General features: G+C 34.0%; 1 protein-coding gene and 1 long non-coding RNA gene across 4 annotated transcripts; both read right to left on the minus strand.

Moving 5' to 3' along the window:
* Positions 1-11,329: 11,329 nt before the first annotated feature.
* LOC107900458 (folylpolyglutamate synthase) lies at positions 11,330-17,946 on the minus strand. 3 transcript variants are annotated; one of them, XM_016826059.2, is made up of 16 exons: positions 17,724-17,946; positions 17,519-17,652; positions 17,366-17,431; positions 16,836-16,945; positions 16,594-16,654; positions 15,890-15,973; positions 15,716-15,772; positions 15,519-15,579; positions 15,060-15,106; positions 14,497-14,574; positions 14,207-14,368; positions 13,881-14,129; positions 13,330-13,408; positions 12,986-13,138; positions 12,505-12,665; positions 11,330-11,788 (listed from the first exon to the last, which is right to left on the minus strand). In XM_016826059.2, exons 1-16 carry the CDS (start codon positions 17,731-17,733, stop codon positions 11,729-11,731), a joined length of 1,572 nt encoding a protein of 523 aa, XP_016681548.1. In that variant the 5' UTR covers positions 17,734-17,946; the 3' UTR covers positions 11,330-11,728. The 3 variants fall into 3 exon arrangements, with proteins under 3 accessions (XP_016681548.1, XP_040951953.1, XP_016681549.1); XM_041096019.1 differs by lacking the exon at positions 17,724-17,946 and adding an exon at positions 17,092-17,209 and having other exon boundaries at positions 17,519-17,657; XM_016826060.2 differs by lacking the exon at positions 14,207-14,368.
* A 4,395-nt stretch (positions 17,947-22,341) lies between these two features.
* On the minus strand, positions 22,342-24,789 carry LOC121218579 (uncharacterized). The gene is made up of 3 exons (XR_005915051.1): positions 24,728-24,789; positions 23,586-24,256; positions 22,342-22,543 (listed from the first exon to the last, which is right to left on the minus strand). It is a non-coding gene; the product is annotated as an uncharacterized lncRNA (long non-coding RNA).
* Positions 24,790-25,121: the final 332 nt, after the last annotated feature.

The raw sequence follows: 25,121 nt of genomic DNA on the forward strand, positions 1-25,121 counted from the left end.
TGTCAAGGTAGCAAGCAATAGATAATAAAAGACAGATTGATTCTAACCTTGCTACTGGAGCAAATATTTCATCAAAATCCACTCCTTCAACTTACAAGTACCCTTGATCTACAAGATAAGATTTATTCCTTATGATCACTCCATTCTCATCAATCTTGTTCTTGAAGATCCATTTGGCACATATTATATTGTACTCTGTTAGTCGTGGTTCAAGTGTCCACACTTCATTTCTAACAAACCATTGTAACTCTTCCTGCATGGCAGCTATCCTGTGTTCATCTTGTAAAACCTTCTCTACTCTTTTAGGTTCCAATGTTAACACATAGCACCCCATGCTGATCATCTCTCGAAATTTATTTTCTTTCCTCGAGTTTTTCTACTGTCAGCAATATCACCAATAATATATTCGGGAGGATGATTCTTTAATACATTGGTTGGAGGGTTCAACTTGTGCCCCCCATTTACTTCAACCTTAAGACACTTTGTTTCTGTTCCATCTGTTCAAAGGTGGCAACAACAGCTGTAGCGACCTAAAAATTTGGCGATAGGCGCTAATCGAAGTAATTATTGAAAATTTGAAAACTGAATCTCGATTTTATTTGAAAAAGGAGTCGCCACCGATCTTTTTTTCCTAGGTGTGATCGGACACCTAATAAATTCTCTTTTTAAGAGAAAATTTATTTTGAATTTTTTCCAAAAAAGAGGTAATTTTAGGTCTACGAGAAAATCCAGAGAAAATTAGGGTCCGGGAGTCGGTTACGCGCGAGGAAGGTATTAGCACCCTCGCGACGCCCAAAATTGGTATCTCGTTAAACGCATGTTGTCTTAATTTTCAAAAATACGAGTTCCATTTAATATTTAGTCGTGATCCGATTGAAATACGAGAACCTTTTTTTTTTAAACACGAGAATTTTGAAGCGCAGTATTTCTTTTTTTTTTAAAAACGAATTTTTATTTAACACGAGAATTTTTGAAAACACGAGAATTTTTAAACAGGAAAATTTTAGAAACATGAAAATTTTTAGAAACACGAAAATTTTTAAAACACGACATTTTTTTTGAAACACGGGAATTTTTAAAACAGGGAAATTTTAGAAACACGAAAATTTTTAAAACACGACATTTTTTTGAAACACGATTTAAAAAAAATTTTGAAATGCGAGAATCTTTTTGAAACACGAAAAATTTTTTACAAACGCGAAAAGTGAAATTTTTGAAATACGAGAAATTTTTGAAAACACGAAAATTTGAAACACAAGGTTTTTTTTTGAAAACACGAAAACACGAAAATTTGTCAAACACGGGAATTTTTGAAAACACGAAATTTTTTTAAACACGAGAATTTTTTGAAAACACGAAAACACGAAATTTTTTAAAACACAGGAATTTTTGAAAACACGAATTTTTTTTATTCACGAGAATTTTTGAAACACGAAATTTTTTTAAAAGAAAGAGACACGACTATATTTTTTGAAACACGGAAAATTTTATTATTATTATTTTGAAACACGAGAAATTTTGAAGACATGAAAATTTTTGAAACATGATTTTTCTTTAAAAAATACCGTATTTAACACAAATCGATGATATTCATCCCGATATGGCGATGAAACCATCGAATTAGTGTTAACTCAATTCAATTTAATATTTAATCGGGGTTCTATTAAAACACGAGAAATTTTTTTAAATACGGGGATTTTTGAATATTTTTTTATTTTTTTTAAAAGGGCGTCCCGAATTTAACACGAGCTATCGATATCCACCCAACATAGCGATGAATTCGGTGACTCGATGCTAAACCGATTCGTTACCTTATTTATTAAAATAATTTTATTTCATTTTTTTATTGCAAATAAAGCCACACTAATATTACTAAAAAACTATTTAAAATATGCTAATTAAATTCAAATGAAATAATATTTAAATAAATAAAACTATATTAAAAAATTTAAGGAAGTTACCAAAAAGCCCCAAAGTTGTGGGCCCCTTTTTTCTTTTTCTTTTTTTTTCCTTTTTTTTCTGCTGGATGTCGGGCCTGGGCGTTGGGCCGAAGGGAGGCCTGCTCGGCCTGCTGCTGCTGAGCCTGGGGGCTGCTGCTGCTGGACCTGCGCTGGGGCTGCGCAAAAGGGGCCTGCTTCCTTTTTCTTTTCTTCTGCTGGGCTGTTACTGCTATTGGGCCTGCTGCTTGTTATTTTTTTTTCTGGTTCTTTTTTTGCTTGGGCCTGGGTGTTTTGCTGCTGGATCTTGCTGTTTGGAATGGGCTGTTGGAGCGCGGGTCGGGTCGGGTTGGTTCCGAGGGTCGGGTGGTTGGGTCGGGTTGACCCGACTGACTATAATTTTTCTTTTTCTTTTTCTTTTTCTTTTTCTTTTTCTTTTTTCTTTTCTTCTCACTTTTTCTTCTTTTTTCTTTCTTCTTTCTTCTTCTTCGGGCCGCACCTTAACCCCACGTGCGCCTTTGAGGGCGCTTCCTCCACCTGGTACGACGGCCGGCGGTGGCACGGTGGTGATGAAGGGACGACTGGACTTTCCTTTTGGACCTTTCTTTTGCTTTTTTCTCATTTTTTGCTACTGCGTTTTTGTTTTGCTTCTCTTTTTGTTTCGATTTCTCTTGGCTTCTAGGTGGTGGTACGGTGGCTGCGGTGGCCGGTAGTGGCACGACGGTGGCGAGGGCTTTTTAGGCTGCTATTGTTTGGATTTTTTTGAATTTTCTCTGCACTTTTTCTCTCTTTTTTTTTATTGTTCCCCCCTCAAAAAAAAATCCCTCCCTCTCCTTTTAATCCCCTCATGTTGTCCTCTTTCTAATTGTTTGCAGGTGGCAGAGGAGCCATGATGGCCTAGGGGGGCTGCTGGAGTAGCTCGGCTGGGAGGGGTACTCTCGGCTGCTGCAGCAGCGGTTAGACAAGTCCAGAAGGACTAAATTGCATAGGATGCAAAGCTTCTGGGGAAAAAGTGCAATTTTAGCAAAAATATGGGCCAAATTGTAATTTTTTGAAATTTTAGGGGTTAAAGTGAAATTTTGAGAAAGTTTAAGGGTTGAAATGTAATTTTAGAAAAGTTTAGGGTCAAAATGTAAATTTTAAAAAGGTTTGGGGTCAAAATATAAGTTTTAAAAAGTATAGGGGTCAAAATGCAATTTTTTATTTTTTTATTATTTTTTTAACACAAAATTATTGCCGGACAAAATTCAGTGATTACAACAGTAGCTACATGCAAGAAACCATGCAAAGTGCACGTTGCATGAAGAGAACCAAAAATCCAGCCAATGCATGCTAGTGTCCATGGTGTAATTCAACGGCAGCATTTTTATTTTGTAGACTTTTGATAGTTAATGCTGTAATCATTTTATGCTTTAGTCAGCTAAGATTAATTGTGTGCTTAGCTGATTTTGTAGCCATTTTAGGTTATCATTAAGTTGATGTAAACCTTTTGACACTTGCACAAGCAAGTTTTGTTTTCTTTCTATGTATTTTTGATCTATTTATGTATGCAACTATGCTCTTATTCGGGTAATGATAAAATCACTTGGCTCATTCAACTTTCTCTTGTTTTTTGCTTCTGTTTTAATCTTAAAACACCTCAACAATCGATTTTAGTTATTTTTAAACTTTGTTGCTCAGTTAAAAACCAACAAATGGTATCGAGAGCCGTTGTCTTTGAGGTCCTCTTGTTGTGTGCTGTGTTTGTTGAAGCTAAGTGCTTGAAAGAAAAGAAACAGGAGCTATCCTTGTTGCTCGGTGTTTGGAAGCTGCATGAAGATGAGCTTTTCACCACCAATTCCACCTGTGTTCGCTGGTGAAAGCTACAATATATGGGCTGTAAAAATGAAAACATACCTACAAGCACATGACCTGTGGAATGTTGTTCAAAATGATACAGAGCCACCACCTTTGAGAGCTAATCCAACAATAGCTCAGATAAAGCAGTATAATGAAGACTGTGCAAAGAAGTACAGGGCCATGTCATGCCTTCAAAGTGGAGTTTCAGATGTTATCTTCACAAGGATAATGGCCTGTGACACACCAAAGGGGGCCTAGGACAAACTCAAGGAGGAGTTTCAAGGTCCAGACAAAACTAGGCAACAACAACTCATCAACTTGAGAAGAGATTTTGAGAATCTGAGTATGAAAGACTCAGAAACCATCAAGCAGTATGCTGACAGAATTATGGCTACTGTCAACAACACAAGACTGCTTGGGGATGACTTCAGTGATCAGAGGGTAGTGGAGAAAGTCATGACAACCCTGCCAGAGAAGTATGAATCAAAGATTTCTTCCTTGGAGGACTCGAGGGACTTATCAGCCATTTCCTTGACAGAGCTGATAAATGCTCTCTATGCACAAGAGCAAAGAAGAACAAACAGAATGGAGGAGTATTCTGAAGGTGCTTTTCAAGCCAGGAGTAGAGAGAGCTCAAGCTCGAGCTCGAATCACAAAGGCAAGAAGCCTTGGTCAGAAAAGAAAGAAAGAGGGAAGAAGGAAGCTGCCAAGAAGAAATTTCCACCTTGTGTTCACTGCAAAAGAACAACTCACCTTGAGAAATATTGCTGGTACAAGCCTGATATTCAGTGTAGAGGCTGCAAACAGCTAGGCCATATTGAAAAAGTATGTAAAAACAAACCAAAAGCTCAGTCACAGCATCAGAACCAAGCCCAAGCTGCTAAAGACATCGAGGCACAAGAAGAACATGTCTTCACAGCTTCTTGCTTTGCAAGCTCGAGCAAAGTAAGTAAGATTTGGCTGATCGATAGTGAATGCACTCATCATATAGCTTCAAATGAAAGTATGTTCAAGGAGCTTGACACCTCTTTTGAGTCTAATGTCAGAATTGGAAATGGTGAGCTTCTCAAGGCCAAAGGCAAGGGCAAGGCAGTGATTTGCACCAAATCAGGTATTAAAACTATTTCTGAAGTTCTTTATGTACCTGACATTAACCAAAATTTGCTGAGTGTTGGTCAGCTACTGGAGAAAGGTTATTCTCTTCTGTTTGAAGGCAAAATTTGTACAATCAAAGATGCTACTGACCAAGTGCTAGCAGCAGTAGCTATGCAAGACAAAACTTTCAATGTAGATGTGAATCAGTTGCAAGCAAGAGCATATGTAGCTCAAAATGATGAGGCAAGCTTGTGGCATAAAAGAATGGGGCATGTGAACTACAACTCACTCGGGCAATTGCAAAAACTGAATCTGGTTGAAGAAATGGCCAAGTTCGAGCCAAAGAAAGAAGCATGTGAAGTCTGTCAGCTTGGCAAGCAGACCAGACTGTCTTTTCCAGTCAACAAGGCATGGAGAGCCCAGGAGAAACTTCAGTTGGTTCATACAGACATCTGAGGACCAATAAAGACTAGCTCTCTAAATGGCTGCAGGTATTTTACTCTGTTCATTGATGACTACACAAGGTTTTGCTGGGTAAGCTTTCTGAAACAAAAGTCAGATGTTACTGACTTCTTTTGCAAGTTCAAAGCTTTGGCAGAAAAACAAGCCAACTGCAAGCTTAAAAGCCTAAGGTCAGACAATGGAGTTGAGTATGTGTCTCAGAGGTTCCAGAAGATTTGTGATGATGCTAGCATCCTACATCAACTAACCACTGTCTACACACCACAGCAAAATGGTGTTTGTGAGAGAAGAAACAGGACTGTTCTCAATATGGCTAGATGCCTGCTGTTTAAGGCAAAAATGCCAAACAACTTCTGGGCTGAAGCAGTAAACACATCTATTTACTTGCTGAATAGACTGCCGACTAAAGCAGTTAAGGGTAAAACACCCTTTGAGGCCTGGTTTGGGCAGAAACCAATTGTGTCACACTTGAAAGTGTTTGGATGCTTGTGCTATGCACTGGTGCCAGCAGAGAAAAGAACTAAGCTGGAAAGAAAGTATGTGCCAAGTGTGTTTGTAGGTTACAGCAGTGTAAAGAAGGGTTATAGGATCTTCAATCCATCAACCAAAAAAGTAATTGTGAGCAGGGATGTCAAGTTTAATGAAGCAAGCTGCTGGAAGTGGAATGGGACAGATGCAAGCTTAACTGAAAAAGATTTGCAGGACCTTGATCTCCAACATGCTGAAGTTGAAAGTGAAGCTGTGGATGACTTTGATGATATGCCTGTCAGAGGCACTAGAACATTGGCAGACATCTATGAAAGATGTGCTGTGACTATGGTTGAGCCATCCTGCTATGCTAAAGCCTCAAAAGAAAGATGCTGGCAAGAGGCTATGGAAGCTGAACTAAGGATGATCCAAAAGAATGACACCTAGGAGCTGGTTGATAGACCAGAAAATAGAAAGATCATTGGAGTAAAGTGGGTGTTCAGGATCAAGAACAATGCAGATGGATCACTAAACAAACACAAGGCCGGATTAGTTGTGAAAGGATATAGCCAACAGCAAGGAGTCGATTTCTTTGAAACTTTTGCTCCTGTTACAAGGCTGGACATTATAAGGATATTGTTTGCCCTAGCAGCTCAGAAACAATGGCAGGTGCATCAACTGGGTGTTAAATCAGCCTTTTTAAATGGATTTCTCATGGAGGAAACCTTCATAGAGCAACCTGAAGGCTTTGAAGTTCAAGGAGAGGAACAAAAGGTCTACAAGCTCAAGAAGGCTCTATATGGCCTCAAACAGGCTCCAAGGGCCTGGTATGATCGAATAGATGCCTACTTGACAAGGCACGGGTTCACAAAAATCACTAGTGAGCCTACTCTCTTTGTTAAGAATGAGGGTGATGAGACTTTGCTGATTGTGTCACTGTATGTTGATGATCTGTTGGTCACTGGTTGCAAAAGGGAGAAAATTGAGACCTTTAAGAAGCAAATGCAAAGTGTGTTCGAGATGACTGATCTTGGCTTGATGACATACTTCCTTGGCATGGAAGTGAACCAAAATGAGCAAGGCATCTTCATTAGCCAGAAGGCTTTTGCATCAAAGGTTTTGAGCAAGTTTTGCATGTCAAACTGCAAACCTGCTAGCACTCCTATGGCTTTAGGAGAAAAACTCACTAGCCTAAGTGATGAAGATCGAGTGGATGAAAAGAATTACAGAAGCCTGGTTGGTTGCCTACTCTACTTGACTGGAACCAAGCCAGACATCATGCATGCTGTAAGTCTTCTATTGAGATTCATGCATTGCTGCACAGTTGCACACTTTAAAGCAGCAAAAAGGGTCCTAAGGTATGTCAAAGGGACTTTAAATTGTGGAGTGAAGTTTGAAGGAGCTGAGGAATTGAAACTGGTAGGATACTCAGACAGTGATTGGGCTGGCTCAGGATGACATGAAGAGCACATCAGGCTACTTTTTCACCCTTGGTTCAGGTGTTTTTTGCTGGAGCTCGAAGAAGCAACAGACAGTGGCTCAATTCACTGCTGAGGCTGAGTATATTGCTGCTGCCTCTGCAATAAATCAAGCCATTTGGCTTAGAAAAATGTTGTGCAATTTGAATGCTGATCAAAAGGAGGCCACAGTGATCAAGGTTGACAATCAATCTGCTGTTGCCATTGCTAAAAATTTGGTTTTTCATGGTAAGACCAAGCATTTTAAAATCAAATATCATTTTGTGAGGGATGCTGAAATGTCTAAAGAGGTAAACTTGGTTCACTGCTGCTCGAGAGATCAACTTGCTGATTGTTAACCAAACCATTACCTGCTTCAAGATTTGAATATTTGAAGGATAAGATTGGGGTTTGCTACGTTGTAGCCAAGGAGGAGTGTTCAAAGGTGGCAACAACAGCAGCTACATGCAAGAAACCATGCAAAGTGCACGTTGCATGAAGAGAACCAAAAATCCAGCCAATGCATGCTAGTGTCCATGGTGTAATTCAACGGCAGCATTTTTATTTTGTAGACTTTTGATAGTTAATGCTGTAATCATTTTATGCTTTAGTCAGCTAAGATTAATTGTGTGCTTAGCTGATTTTGTAGCCATTTTAGGTTATCATTAAGTTGATGTAAACCTTTTGACACTTGCACAAGCAAGTTTTGTTTTCTTTCTATGTATTTTTGATCTATTTATGTATGCAACTATGCTCTTATTCGGGTAATGATAAAATCACTTGGCTCATTCAACTTTCTCTTGTTTTTTGCTTCTGTTTTAATCTTAAAACACCTCAACAATCGATTTTAGTTATTTTTAAACTTTGTTGCTCAGTTAAAAACCAACACCATCTTCTGTTACAACAGACTTTGTTTTAGCAGTAGCTTCATCTTTAGGCAATTCTTCTAGAGACTTTGAGGAGTCATCAATAATTACATTTATAGACTCTACCAAAATCCTAGTTCATTTATTATAGACCTAGTATGCTTGACTGTTTGGTGAGTATCCTACAAATACACCATTATTGCTTCGAGGGTCAAACTTTCATTTGGCTTCTCGATCTCTTAGAATATAACATGGACTACAAAAATTTTGAAAATAAGCAACCATCAACTTCCTTTGTTTCCAGATCTTATAGGGACTCATTCTTGTTAGTGGTCTTAAGAATACCCGATTACTAACATAACATGCAATAATAAAGACCTTGGCCCATAACTTATGTAAAATATTTTTGACATTAAGCGTCACGCTTGTCATCTCTTATAATGTTTGGCTCGACAATCTTATTTTTCCGAGGCATCTTAAGGGCTGAAAATTCATGCAAGATCCCTTCTTGATCACTGAAGTCTTTAAACTCATAATTCTTAAACTACTTTTCGTGCTCACTTCAAATTCGAATGATCTTCCCAATGTTCTCACATTTTTTCATTTATGAGCTTTATACACAGACTCTTAAACACCTTGAAATTTTTATACTTTTCTTTTAGAAAGTTAACCTAAGTGAAACAAGAAATGTCATCAACACAAACAAAAACATACATCTTTCCTCCTAGGATCTCTAGTTGCATAGAACCAATAAGATATATTTGGAGCAACTCTAATAATCTTGTGGTAGTGATCCATCATAATGAAGGATGGGACGAGCAATGCTTTTTTTCCGTTTAAGCAATTTCACAAGGTTTCGTAATAACTCCTACAAGTTTTTGTAATCCTTAATAGCTTTATGTTGCACAACCCTTTGAAGACTTTTGTAGCTTGCATGCCCTAGCCGTTGATGCCATAGATAAAGCTCATTCATTGATTTCACAATACATTTTTCTTCCTTTACGAGACGATAACAATTATCAAATGACCAAGCTCCTTTTAGTATGCATTCACCGCTTGTGTTTTAGGCCTTGCAACAATTCTTGGTAAAACCTACTAGAATTCCCTCATCACACAGTTGAATTATGTTGATTAGATTTGCAAAAAGTCCTTCCACAAGATGAACATTATTGGGCTTTGGTAATCCTTCAACATCTAAGACCCATTTTCCAGTTACTCTCCCCTTTTGACCATCTCCAAAGGTTACTCTCCCTATATCTCACCTTTTTGAACTTCTTTCAAGCATTTTTAGTTTCCTAACGCGTGTCTTGAGCACCCTCTGTCAAAGTACCAAATCTCCTCAGTTGTGGCTTTTAAAGAAGTATGAGCAATCAAAAGGCTTCTTTCCTTGAAAACCCAGACTTACTTCACTTGTTGTACCTTCCTGTTTCTTGGACGAACATTGTTGCCACCAAGTTTGTACTTCTTGAAGTCCTTTAGCAACTTGTAACAGAAAGGTCTTATATGACCCTCCTTATCGCGATAATGATAGACAAAAATCCTCTTCTTTTTATGTTCTTCCTTTGTTCCTGAGGCATCACATTCATTAACTTTAACAAATATATAAGATAGTTTAGTGTTCATACCCTTGTTTATCTATGACCAATTTTCCTTGGCAAAATGTTTTAGAGTCTTAATGAAATTCTTTTTTAAATACTTTTTTTTGAATAGGAGGATCATATTATACTAATTTAAGTAAAATGAAATTATTTTATACTAATTTTTTATATGATTAACATTTTAACTACACAGATTAATATCATAGCTAAAGTTATTTGGTCGGACAGATATAATTAGTTTTTGCTTCACAAGAAGCACGGATAAAGATTGAAATAAGGAATTAAATGGTTTAATTTGAAAACAATTAGGGTTTCATGAGAATTAATCAATTATTTCTTGCTTTTCAATATAAACATGTCCATATATTAAGTTACTCAAATCCGAAATTCCATCTATTATTTCAAAATGTACAGACAAAATTAGAGCCTAAAAATAAGCTTTACATAAAAATTCAGCCCTTTATACATGATGTTGGACTTGAATTCTAAAGGCTTGAATCTAGCTTAATTGGACATATTTTTAGATTAATAATATATTAATTTTTTATTTTTATATATTACGTAATTTATATTATTTAAAAATTAAATATATAATTTTACAATGCAAATATTAAAAAATTATTAAATTATCGATGTTTAAAATTTTAATAAAAGGAAAAATTACTAAATACTAAATAAAAATAAAAAATGAGAAAAAAATTTATATGTACTGGTTAAAATAAATTTGAATTAATTATTTATAAATACGAATAGACTTTAACAAAATTTAAGACTCATGTCTTTGATCGGGCCAAGGTTAAGCAAATATATATGGCATTGATATCAACCATTTCTTAATTCTATAACATATTAGGGGTTTTTTTATATGTTACAAAATCTATATCATTTGAAAATAAATTATACAAGTCATAATGATAAATTTAACCCTCAATGTATTTTTTTGTCAATTTATCTATTATAAACAATCAAATCGGATTTTAACATGTAGCAACACTCATGGTAATTCACATACAACGCTATTTGTCTTATACGTACATCAACAAATAATTTAAAAATTGTAAAAGTATTAAAAATAAAATAAATTCAAATTTAAAAAAAACATAAAATACATTTGGAGTCTACCATGTTTATTTAGTCAATATTTCTACCAAAAAAATAATTCAATTCTTTTTGAAAGGTTCAAAGTCAAATTGAACTATTTTTAAAAAGTTGAGAATTTAACTTTAAAAAATTAAAAGTCAAATTAACAAAAAAATGTAAACATTAATACCTCATTTAATTACTAGTATAATAATATAAGGAAAAAACTTATTTATCACATATGTATGCAATATTTAGACCAAAAATAAAAAATATTTAGCACAAATTTAAACTTGAAATTAAAAAAAATGACTAAAAAATCTTGTAAAAAATAAAATGACTAAATATTACTAATTGAATTAGTTTATTGTTAATCAATAAACTAAAACATGTAAAAAATAATACTCCTACCAAACTAATATAAGAGCTTAATCTATCATTATGTCAATATATAACACTACAACGTAAATATTAAAAAAATGTATGAAGTAAAACATGTGCATTTTGAAAGAAGAAAAAAAAACATATGCACCAACCTAAATGAAATTGGATTAGTGTAAAAAAAATTAAAAATCAATCATCCTACAAACATCTCTAGGCAGGCAGAAGGGTTGTAAGGCCTAAAAGTAATGAACATAAAATTGTCAGTTGTCATCCAAAATGAATTGCAATGTTTTGTTGGATTTATCTCAACACGTTTCAAAAACAATAATTCAATTGTTGCTCATGTAAGCTATGCCAACCCCAAAACTCATAAAAGGTGTTTTTACCTAAACCAGCAACCCCCCGAAAATCCGACAGCTCGGAAGCCATTAGCAGGCAGTTGGGAGACAGTGGAGACGTTGCCTCACTTGTAAAGAAACTGAACCGGTGTCTGTTACACCAACGATGTAGGAAGAACTACGAGCGCATATGGAGATTTGGCCTCATTTCTTGATTAATCTCAAGACATCACCAATGAGATGCAAGGAACCAGTTACAAGGACCTAATCAATCAAGATAAGGGAATTATAAAACCCAAGAGAAACACAAACGAAGTGAGAGTTGTAAGCAATAAAGAAAAGAAAAAGCTACAACTGAACCACAACCTCGATGCTTTTTCACTAAGACCAAGGAGTTAGGAATATACCTATAGGCTATAGTTAAGTTTTTGCCGAGTTCTCCCTACTTAGGTTGACACTCATATTCAACACATATTCGGACATGGGTGTTGGATATGATGCTCTAAATATATGAAAAACTTTTGAAAATTGAGTATATCTGACATTAACCGATCAGGTACTTTTCTGACAAATTATTCACTAAGCCTAACCAATTATTCCCAAGACAGTAGGCTACAAGTATTATATTAAAGACCCAGCAATTTAATCGACACAAATATCAACCACCATAAAAGACAACTCACAGGAGATCATCCATACTTTACTCTCAATTCAATAATAAAATAATGTTTCAGAGGAACAAGAGCCACTCAATGGCTCGATTCATGAATAATCCTACACGTTCCAATATACTGCAAGGTTTTACAAGCTACACTTTCAACCACCACATCAAAACAAAGTTAGAATGCTAAGTTCTGAGAATATATCCAGGAACTCGATGTAAAGTACTCTAACCTTGTTATATATAAGAGGCAGGCAAATATTTGCAACAGCAAGCTTATAATCTCAAGCAAATATAATCCACAAAACATAACCATTACCTGAAAACAAACAAATCGATCCTTCTGGGCAGTATCCCTGAGCCATTTGATAGCTGATGGTAGAGAAGAAAAAACAGAACTGTTTTTAAAACTCGTAACCCTCATTCCTGTATCATCTTTCACTTCTTCACAAGCTTGGTCCGTGTTACTGGGCTTCACTCCTAGTATATGAAATAACCAATCATTATAAACTAAACCGAACTAGAGCACCCTTAGTTATGCTCCATGTCCACAATAAATTTGCACATTTTGTGATGATCATAATTAAAATCAGTTCACTTATATCATCAAGCAGAAAAAGGGATTTGAATTCCAAGGAAGTAAATCCCATTGGAAATCAAAATATGGGGAAAAAAATTGAAACATTATCCGATGAAAAGGCTGCAGTCTTAATTAGTTTAAAATTACAAAGTCAACATAACTCACAAACTATGAATTTTGTAAAATAAGAAGAATGTGATGCCATGCATTAGACTGGCACCTTTATCACTCTGCATAAGGCTTTCCCATGCTCTTTGAAGACCAAATTGCCATGACAAATCAACTTGAGGATCAACTGTGGGTAAAGCCTGGGATCCAACCTTGTGATACACGGATATGTTTGGCACAAAGAGAGCCTTCTGGAAGCAGACACCTGAAGTATCAATTAATAGATTTTAGACTAAAATAGTGCAATAAAGGATTAAAGCACCTGAACGTAATCATTCCCCTAAAACACCAGATCTCTCATGAACTTCAAAAGCATTTACAATGCTTTCCATCATATGGATGTAAAATTCTATCCAAGAGAACATATCTAAACATGTCTCTAACTCAAGTAATTACCATGGCTGGCACATGTCCTCATCAAGCGAGGCAGAAGCAACTGAGGATCTCGCACTGACATACAATTGAATAGCAGAATCTGCAAGTAATTCTCAAAAGCTTAAATCCAGTATCATCAAGATGCAGCCCAAATCTATTGTACAGCTTAAAGTTTAGAAAAGCACGGAAGTATAAATAAGGCGTGCATGAATGTATATTTGAAAAAAGTAGCAACAGTTTACAGCCAGAAGCTCAAGGAATTATCAAAATATACATTTACTTTTGCCTCAAGTTATGTTTGAGCTTTATAAACTCAATCATCAAATTTCTGAAGCTTTCTGAAAAACCAAATAGCCTCCTAGGTTTAGATTATCCTTCATACTATTACTCATAAGCAAAATACAAGTCAGCACCAAACTCTACGTGTTTGATTGCTTCTTTTGACTTGCTAAAATAGAAAAGGTTGAACAGTGGATATAATGAGATCAAAACAAAACTGATGTTTGTAAGGACAGAGTACTCTCAATTACGTTTAAGTTTTTAAAACTGTGGAAAAGAGCAGGGCATTCTACCTGGGCAGTATCCTTCTTAGATCCTTCATCCATATGCTGCTGCGGCTGATAATTCAGGTTAGATAGGTGATTATCATCCCTAGTGCAAAGAGAAAACCACCTTGCACAAGCTTCCATGCTTTCAGGACTGTGGGCTCCATCCAAATAAAAAACCAGATTTCCAGGGCTTTCAATGTCAGGGACAATCTGAGCCCGCCCTTGCAAACTTGCTGTGGTTAGGCCCTTAATAAATGGTTCAGGTAATGGACCCTATTCCAAGGAAATAAATAACTTTTAAGCAATTGGAAATTGGAATGCAGAGAAAGTCTCCAATAAATAGAACCTACTGTTTGATTGAAATTAATGATAGGATGACCAGTCCTCTGAAGCCAAGTAGAACACAGTGCAACAGCAAGACCAGCATTCAAATATTGATGTTCACCTTCAAGTGCAAGTTTTAGACCATTCAGCAAATTCGCATCTAGTGGATGTGCTACTTGAAGGTTTATCTGTTAAGGACGTAATTATATTCATGTCCTTTAGAACAAGGCAATATCCAGAATTTGAATACAAGTTGAGTCATGCATTCAAGTTCTTTGCATCAGGAAACTCAGAAATGGAAGTGTATGCAACATACATTCAACTTTGAAGCTTTCTCTTCAAGCACATGCATTGCCTCATCAGGCTGAGGTACAGTAAAGGCCGGGATTTCATGCTGCATCAGAAACAGTACTAGCATAAAGGTTTTGCTCGATAAGATGGAAAGAAAATTAGAAAGATGAAAAATTGGAGAAAAGCAGAAAAATAGAAAAAAACGTTGTTTCTTTCCATTGGTACGCTTGGTAGGAAAGACAGAAAAATGAAAATTTAAAAAAAAAAAAGTACTTAATCTTGTAAATATGCACACTTAACTCGCATCTCCCTTGCTCTCTCTCCTCTTATCATTATAATTTGGAATGATTTGCTTTTATGTATTAGAATAGAAAATAGTCATCTTTCCTATTTTCTTTTCTTTCGCTTTTATTTCCTACCAAGCAAACACAATTTACTTTCTTTTCACTTTCTCACTCTTCATCCTTCAACTTTTCCATTCAACCAAGCACACCCAAGAAAAAGGAAATAGATTTAAACTATGTTCCAAAACTGGAACAGAGTCTTATCATATGCTTTAAATCGTTGTGGTTCTAAAAGTAAAAGCACCTTAAAAATACCAGCCTTCTCCCCAGCAATTTCTCCCAGAGTATTTCCTGTTTATGGCATCCAAAAGAGGAAAGAAAGTAATCTTTAGCATTAGCTTTAATTATTCTGAAAGAAGCAAGTTATTTTGACATACATGGATACACCAAATGACAAAATTCATAAGTAATTATTCACGTAGCTCAGAAAGTTAGTATATAGGGATATTTTTTCATTTAGTTCTGCATAATTTATTTGTTCTCCGGATAATGAAATCTCACAGATATGCTGGAAATATAGTTTTCAACATTAGGCTCAAAAAACCTTTGATGTCACAAATTTACTGAACAATGTTAAAAATAATGGAATACAAAATGAAATGTCTCTGTTACTCAGAGATCTTGTTCAATAACTTCACAAAGATATTCAGAGATCTTTCACTTATATTAATTATGAACGTTCATGAGAAGATATAATACTAACCAAGAATCTCCATGTGATCATACCCAAGGGAAGATATACCACATACAATAGGTTTTTTAACCTGAAAAAAGGACACATTGAGAAAAAAATAGAACAAGATAGGCATTAGCTTTATATTCTAGCATCACAATGGCCAGAAATGATAAGCTTAGCTTGGCAGATATGTAGAGTATTTGTGAACAAAATTAGAAAAATACCACATTGGTTGCATCAAACCTTCCACCCAAACCAACCTCCAGAATTGCAACATCAACCTGCATGGACAATTTAAAGACAATCAATATTTTCACTTCATGGCAGAGGATGATCACGAAATGGTAGAAGCGACATGGGAACAGCTTCATATAGAAGGATCATAACACACATCAAACCTGCTCTGCTGCAAATATCTTAAAGGCAAGCAAGGCCAGGAAGCGAAAGTATGTAGGCATTGGTACATCATCATTGGTTTTTTCCTATGAATCAACGAAAAAAGTTAAGTAGGATTAAACTCATTGTTCGAAGGAAAAGCCCAAAATAAAAGACAATACTGTTTATTCAATGATAAATATGGAACTGGACTCTGAGAGAAATGATACTGCAGATGATGCTGTTTCAAGCTGTCAAAAAGGCAGAGAGTCCAGGCAAGTCCATGCGGACTATTCAGGTTTGTTTGAAATGCTATACAACTCAATTCTTATTCCTTCTACTAGACTGATTGGCTAGAGAAGCCCTAACTTCCTATTGACCATGCCAAATTCTTAAAAAAGTATTCCCCCCCCCCAAAAAAAATAATAAATAAAAAAAGGTCATCATATGCACCATGCATGACTATTAGCTTTTAGTCTGATGATGCTTTGTTGAAGACAAATACTAGGAGAAATAATTTAGCAAATTCTAATAAACAATTTACAACTAATTCTTGTACAATACTAGTTGACGACATAGGAAGTCCTTATTGTAGAGCCAAATACTTACTACTTAGGACAGACAATAATTGATGTTAAAAAAATTAAAAAACCAACTTAATAACATAGAGAAAGGCAAGTAAAATTGTAGAAGACCCCAGCAGGACGGAACCCTAGTGTGGATGTACCTTCAGCCTATCATAGCACCACCAGAAATATTCCAAGAATTTCTCCTCACTTATTTCCAAACTGAAACAGCCAAGAAAGACAAGAAATTAACAATACTATCAACACCTAAAATTATAAATACTCATAGATAGCAGTAGTTAGCCAACATTAACTATAGAAAGCTTTAAAAAATTATAGACAAGAACTTAACTTCCTACATAAGACCAATTAAATAGACAAACCACCCATTTGAAACGCTTACCCATCCAGTCGAAACCTTTCACGAACATCAATAAGATGAGGAGATGTGAAAAGTCCAGTTCGAAACCCACAATTACGTAATATAGATTCAGCAAACGTGCATGTTGATCCCTTTTCAAATTTCCAAATGAAGAGAGAATCAGTATATCAATTCATATGCTATATACAAACATAATAGAAGATTTAAGTTACATTGAAGCCAACTAGACCAAAATAGCACCAATGCCTATAAGACCAAGTGCTAAGGAGATCGGTACCGGCATCTGTTCAAGTCTTGGGAAAGGAGAAAATATGTATTGGGGGAGTTTTTCCACCTCAGGGTTAACCCGACTTAACTCAGAATAGTCGGCGCCAATGTGACTGCTGATACCAGTTCTTAAACAAACAAAAAAAAAACAGTAGAAAATAGTGGCAAATGCGAGGACGAAGCTACAGATAAATGCAGCATACAAAAGAAAAAAAAAAGGCAAAATATTCTTAAAGTTAATTAGCTAAAATTAATGAGTTTCAGAGAAAGAAAATTTTCAATACCTTTCCTTTAGTGCCAGCAACATGGATGATTTTCAACTGTGAAATTGCCTCATCCAGTTCCAAAATCTATAATCCATTCAACAATCAGCTTAATTTTAAACTCTAAAAAAATCAATTTCTGAAAAGAACTCAATCAAAACAAAACCAAATTACTTTCAAATAATCAAAGAGCAAGTCGTAGCGGTCCCCTTTATTACTCTTGTCAGCACGGCTCTTTTTCGTTATCAACGACGACAAGGCATCCAACGTCGATTGGTATCGACCCGCCGCAGACTCCATCGATCCTCCTACAATAAAACAAAACAGAAAATCATAAAAACTGGGAAAAAAAACAGTTTTTCAATCTTTTTTTTTTTACCTTCAGCCATTGGGATATTTTTTATTTGGATGGATGAAAGGATTTGGGAAATGAGAGGAAGCGTTGAGAAGTGAAGACCAAAAAGATGATGAGATTGGGATTGGGATTGGGATTGGGATTGGAGGGTTGGGAAATTTTAACGCAAGGAACCACATTCACCAATAGTGACATCGTTTTGTTTTTGTTTTGAGGGTTGGTCGCAGACAAAGATTCCCCACTATCTTTTATCTTATTTTATTCTTTTATACACCTAAAATTTTTGGTTAAAAGGCTCCTAAACCTTAGGATTTTTTTGATATTTCCTTTTGCAATATCATTTGGCAGTCAAAATAAACAAAAACTATAAACAACCAAAAACAAATGAACAACCTCTTCATGCTAATAACGATTATATAGGACTTTTCCTCTTAAATTTTGCTTATAGTATTAGTATGTTCCACGAGTTAAGTCACTTCAAGCAGTTTAAATGAGTCTCATTTAATTAGTTAACTTTCATTGGATGTTCTGTGCACAATGATAATTTGATCCACGACCCGTGACATTAGATCATACTTATAAGTAAGATGATCTTAGATAGAAAATTTAAGTACAAATACTACAAAGGAGAAGTTGTAGGAACCTCAACTCTAGATATCGTCCCCATACTCTAAACCTTGGATCATCTTAACCACCGCATCTGATCAACTACTAGCCTACCAAGCGAATAGGTCTAAACAAAATTTTGTTGATTGTGTTGATATTGTTGTGTGATTGACAATACCCTAATGGCCTCATCATAAACTTTTCTATGTTTGATATTCAATGATAGCTTTAAAAGAACGAGTTAAACGACCACATTCAAAATTTAAAAGAATGAGTTGATTATCCAAAAATAACCACAAGCCTATGCTAAGCAATTTCAACTTGTCTTTTTCATATTTAAAACACAAAGATTAATAAATAATTAATTAAAAAGTTCATTTCTATATTTAAATTGAGCTATTTCGAGAAGTTAAACTGAGAGGCTTTTTGTAATGGGCAGTGTAATTCATTAATTAAATTTTTTTTTTAAGAAAAATTTATTAATTCATTCAATGTATGTGACCATATAATTCGGGAGAATAACAAAACCCATTGTCGGAGGTAAAGGACAAGCTCCATTAACACAACAAAGGCTTTAGCCTCAATATTAATAGAACATTATGGCACTTTGATAATTGGCTCTGTCACAACATATTTAGAGTGATTGCAAGTACTTTAATACAATAAGAAAATCAGTCATGGGTGCTCCAAATCGGCAGGCATAAATCAATAAAAGAATTGAGCATCCACCAAACTAGAGAGGAGGATGACAAAACTAACCTTAAAATCACTTGCAAAAGCAAGAATAAAAGGCGAACTCCAAGAGTAGACAAAAACTTCTAAAAGTGAATATTATTAAATAATGGAAAAATAAACAAAAAAACATATAAAACTTAAGACATCATAGGTCCAAATTGACTCATGAAATCATTTATTATTCTGAAATACTCTCAAAACAAAAACAAATTAAGAAATCAACGAAGAGCCATCCACTTTCTAAAAGAAATTGTCGGTGGTCGACAGTGTTTTAGCAATAATAGGCATCGTCATCTGTCCTTCACAACTTGTGAAGACAACAAAGATACCCATAAAATAAATCTGCAAACTGAAAAGAAAGAAGGCACATGGAGTGAATGAGAAGAAAAAAAGAAAAATAAGGTTAATGGTCAGGAGAAAAATAAGCATTCTTATGTCATTTTCATTTATTCTTGGTCACTTTCCAAGCTTAAAATTTCACTAAAGGTCAATCTAATTTACACAAGTTCATTTTAACTTCACTTACATATTAGCAAATTCCATCTCTTGCTATATATATATACACACACACGTGTGTGTGTGTGTGGTATTTTCTTCAAATTCTCCCTTGTTCTGTTGCTAGGCAGATTAGACCTACTTCCACTAAAATACATTTATCTTTTAGTGCAAAATTTATATAAGATTTTATTTGTTTCTCTTAAAAATAGACTCATTAATCATTTCATACATATAAAATTTGTCTATTAATTATTTTTTTATAATTCTTAATGAATTTTTAAAGTTAGAACAGGAGAGCTCGAAATCATTCTGACCTTATCTCCCTAAAATTAATATATCTCATAATTTACAATTCCATTACTTACACAATTTTTTTATATAATACTAGACTCAATAGAATTTAATTTCATATTTGTTTCAACCTCTAACTCAAATTTTAAATTTTTTTGTAAAATTTCAAATTTAAGCTACTGTTGCTATCCAGAAACTGTTTTAGTGAAAATATTTACTTTTATAATCATTATACTTTTGATTACTATTCAATTTAATCATTTAGATTTATATGTTAATAACATATTCATTTATTTACCTTAATACTTCTCATAATACAAATTATATTTCTCTCTCACTTGAAAGCTTAGTGTTTTTACGTATCATACTTTATTAATACTTTCTATCTCTACTATTTCAATTAAAATACACATATTATACATATCATTCATAATTTCTTTTAACTCAATTCATTAAAATACATGTAAAGCTAATAAGAAAACTTACTTCTTTTAACAAGAATTTCTTCGGTTTTGCTTCTCTTCCACTTCTTTCTCAACTTCATCACTATTCTTTTATTTTTTCTCGTATTATTCACTTCAATCTACTAATTTCTTGTTTATAAATTGTTGTTCATACTCTTTAAAATTTCTACTTCATTTTTACTCTTGGGCACATTTGGAAATTCTCAAGAATTTGGGGTAGAATAGGGGAATGGCATGATAAATGACCAAATTGTAACAAAATAAAAACTTCCTCTTTATATATAAAAGCTACCGTGAGAAGAATAGAAAGATGAGAGAATTCTCTACATTTTTTCGTGAAAATATCTCATTAATTTAATTAATTAAAGTATTAAAATACAATATAAAATATCTTATAATAATTAAAATATTCCGCCAATCACATTTCAATACCAAATATTCATCATAATAATTATCTTGATTGAAAATGACTATTTTAGCCTTGTAATATCTCAATATTCACTTTTATGTCATTTCTTATTCTGGTAAAATTACAATTGAGTCCTTTTTATTTTTTACTTCTTCAATTTGGTGCTCTTTCACCAATTCATTATACTTTTTTCCCTTTTCTGCTTTGAGATATTTGGATTTTGGTCCTTCAACTTTTTTTGTATTTATATTTTGTCCTCATAATTTCTAAATATTTACACTAAGGTCGCAATACTTTTCATATTTTTATGATTTAGTCCCTTCCTTAATTTAATACATCATGTCATACTTCTTGATTCAACTTTCTTTGGTAACCTACGACTTTCACTTTCTTTGATCTTAGTACATTATTTCACTAAGAATCTATCACATATTGTTTACGACTAAGGAGGTTTTAAGGATGTTACAATTAGTTTAAGGTGTATTTGATGTTAATAATTGATGTACTAATTTGATTTTTAATGTCTGACTATGAACATGAGGCTAAGGGGAATGGAAAGGTTTCAGAGGCATTGCAAATTTTGATTTGTGTTAGCTTAATTTGATTTTGTGATATATGCTTTGATTAATTAATTTAGCTTAGGAATGATTGATTATGGTTTATGTAAAGTTGATGTTTGGCTACATGCATGTTGACATATGCTTAATTAATGTTCAGTGGTGAGTAATGAGAATCCATAGTATTGCTTTATGAATTATGATTATTGTAAATAAATGAGACATCCAACCTTTGTATTCGGATATAATTAGCATGTCATAGGATTATTTGTGTTGGGGAATGAAGCATGACCCTTGTGGGTTATTCTTAATTAGCACTTAAGTACATTATTAGAATGTTTGGGGAAGTTTTGTTATACACGCATTAGTACATTTTTGCCCATTTGGCACATGTGCACAACTATTTTGAGTGTTTAGGGATTAATCCGTATATCCATTTCTTGTTCCATATTTGGTTAATAGAGGCTAATTCTAAAGTGACTAAATCATCATCATGATGTTGTGTAGTGTGTAGATTTGAATTATAGATAATTATGATTTTTTGTAATATGGGTTGAAATGATATGCGATGTGCTCAAAAGAAATCATATGAATTTTAAGTATTTGGAATGTAACACCTCTTACCCATATTCAACGCCGGAACAGGGTTCAAGGCATTACTGGACTTAAACACAAGAAATCATACTATTCTGAGTCATAAAAATTAATCTAAATTAAAACCATTCAAAAATAATCATATCGTCCCTTACATGGGCCCACAAGGCCCAAAACATACATTGAGAGTAGTTCGGGACTAAACCGAGAACTTTGGATACTTTGGGAAACTTAGAAAATTTTATCATGAAATAGGACTACACGCCCGTGTGGTTTGGGACACGCCCATGTAGGTAAGCCGTGTGGTCACACATAACATACTTAGGCAAAGCAAATGACCATAAATAAGTTACTAACATATCATCATCATATCATCATTTGTCTTACTTAATCATCCTATTTAGATCATTATAAAAATATATATATTAGCTTCACACTCACAAAAGGCATTAACACATGCATAAGCTTATAATCAACATAAGCCATCATTCATAGTTGTATACCAATTGAACCATGAGCTATATTAGGCCAACACATTTGGCCTCATTAACAATGACACAAAAATTCAAAAGACAAAGTCCCTATACATGCCACAAACTTAAAAATACTTGCATTCACTTATACCCAAATGATAATGTCATAGTGTGATAGCATCTCCGGCGATCTCCAACCCGAGCTAGCTAAATAAACCTATAAGATGAGAGAAAGGAAAAGGAGTAAACTATAGAGCTTAGTAAGTATATAAATAACAAACAATTTATTAATATGCTTTTATCAATCTTCACAATATATTCTCAAAATAATACAATCATAAAAGCACATAGTTCTAATATTTACTCAAGTTCGTATCTAGCTATCTACTCAAGTCATAGTCACTAAATTATTTACATCTTGAGTTACAAAACTCCAAATTAAGTTTCGTAAAATTTTCCTGAAACTAGACTCATATATCTTCTTACCATAAAATTTTTAGAATTTTTGGTTTGTCCAATAAGTACATTTTATTCTTTAAAATTTCCCTTATTATGCTATCTGATAGTTTCGACCTTTCTACACTAAAAATTAATTATCTTCTCGTACAGAATTCAGATGATGTTCCCGTTTGTTTCTCTTGAAAATAGACTCATTCAGGATTTTAAAAATATAAATTCTAACCCATAATTATTTTTTTTGAATTTTTTAATAATTTTCCAAATTCAGGACAGGGGATTCCAAAATCATTCTGACATTGTCTCACTAAAATTCAAATATCTCATAATATAAAATGATTTTGCTTACACTATTTCTTTTATATGAAAATAGACTCAATAATATTTTATTTCATGTCTTATTTAAATTCTAATTCAGTTTCCACAATTTTTGGTGATTTTTCAAAGTTACACAACCGCTGCTGTTCAAAACTGTTTTATTTCTAAATTTCACTCTTTCATATTTTCTTTATATTAACATCCATTTAATCATATATATCACCAAAGTATATCCTTAACTAACTATTCCAATAGCTAGTCATTATCAAATATTTACATGCCATTCATTGGCCAATTTAACCTATACATCAACAACAAAACTTAAACTTATCATGTCTCAATTTAATTTGGCCTAAAAGCCTCACACATGATCATCAATCAAATTTACCACCTACTTATACATCATAAGTATAGACCTATAATCACAAGGTGACCACAATATTATTTTCATAGGTATGACTTACTCATAAATTTTGTGTACATACCTGTACCCTTTCAACGTGATCTTCTTGTCATTTCTTTGACATAATCTTTGGATTTACCCGTTGAACCTCTTGGGATACTAAGGATACTTACGAAAACTCGTACATAATGTATCGTACCAAAGCCATGTCTCAGACATGGTCTTACATGGAAATATCATATTGATTCCAATAGCCCAGCCATGGTATTACACGAAAATGCTTGCCGACGCCATGTCCCAGACATGGTCTTACATTGGCTCACATATCGATGTCGATGCCATGTCTCAGACATGGTATTACACGAGATCACACGCCAATGCCATGTCCCAAACATAGTCTTACACGAGATCACATGCCAATGTCATGTCCCAGTCATGGTCTTCCACTGGCTCATATATTGCCATGGTCCAACCATGGTCTCTACCGTCAATTCATCACATGTCAAAATTCAATCATACTCAGCCCTGCATTTCTCTTAATTTGATCTTTCAATACAATATCGTATTTTTATATTATTCATGATCCAATAATAACATACGAAATAACACATTATGTCGATTAAGCATTTTAAACATATCAAATTTAATGCTTATTAACATACGAACTTACCTTGGTATGAAATGACGAAATAAGTTAATTACTCGATTATCTTGCTTTCCCCCGATCTAATTCTGAATCTCATCTTCCTTGATCTATAACAACAAATTTAATTTATTTATTCATCATGTTACTCAAATTAGCCCAATTTCACATTTTTGGTAAAATTTTATTTTTACCCCTAAACTTTGTCATAATTACACTTTTGCCTCTGGGATCGTAAAATGAAATTCATTCAATTTCTTTTCTACCCATGCCTAATCGAATATTTATCATACTTACATCAGCCAACATTTTTCACATAATCACACTTTTACACACAATTTATCACATTTCTCAATTTAGTCCCTAATCGACATTTCTATCAAAAATCACTTTACAAATGTTGTTTATCTAACAACAAGGATGTATTTTCTATCATCAATTATCAAAATGCACAATTTATCAACAATGGCAAAATTCACAAACTTTAACAATTTTTAAAATGAAGGTACGGGATAGCTAAATCGAGTTACCACAACTCTGAAAACATAGAAATCATTAAAAACGGGACGAAAATCACTCACCTATCAAGATCCAAATCTTGGCCAAATGAAACCCATCCCATGGCTGCCATTTTCTTTTCTATTACGGTTGAAGAAGAAAAATAAAGATGATAGCTTTTGCTATTTTGTCTTATTATACTTATTAACTTATTTACCAATTTAACCTTTTAATAACTTCACCAAATCCACCTATTACATGTCCATCTTTGTCTCTTCACTTTTCTATTGGTATAATTACCACGTAAGTGCCCAGACTTTTCAATTCTATAGCTATTTAGTGCATTTATCAATTAGATCTCAAGTTTTGCACCTTACGCGATTTAGTTTTTTTTATTAAATTGAGCACTCAAACGAGGAAATTTCTTTATGAAAATTTCACAAAACTTTAGTATCATACTGTAGACATCAAAATGAT

The sequence above is a fragment of the Gossypium hirsutum genome, chromosome D06, assembly GCF_007990345.1.
Source record: "Gossypium hirsutum isolate 1008001.06 chromosome D06, Gossypium_hirsutum_v2.1, whole genome shotgun sequence".
NCBI classification, from domain to species: Eukaryota; Viridiplantae; Streptophyta; class Magnoliopsida; order Malvales; family Malvaceae; genus Gossypium; species Gossypium hirsutum.

Coding starts and splice junctions, on each gene's coding strand:
- LOC107900458 (XM_016826059.2), bottom strand. Junction 16,946..17,365: donor TTGCTGGCACTAAAGGAAAG/GTATTGAAAATT, acceptor AAATTTGAAAAG/GGATCAACATGCACGTTTGC. Junction 15,580..15,715: donor GGTTTGATGCAACCAATGTG/GTATTTTTCTAA, acceptor TCCTTTTTTCAG/GTTAAAAAACCTATTGTATG.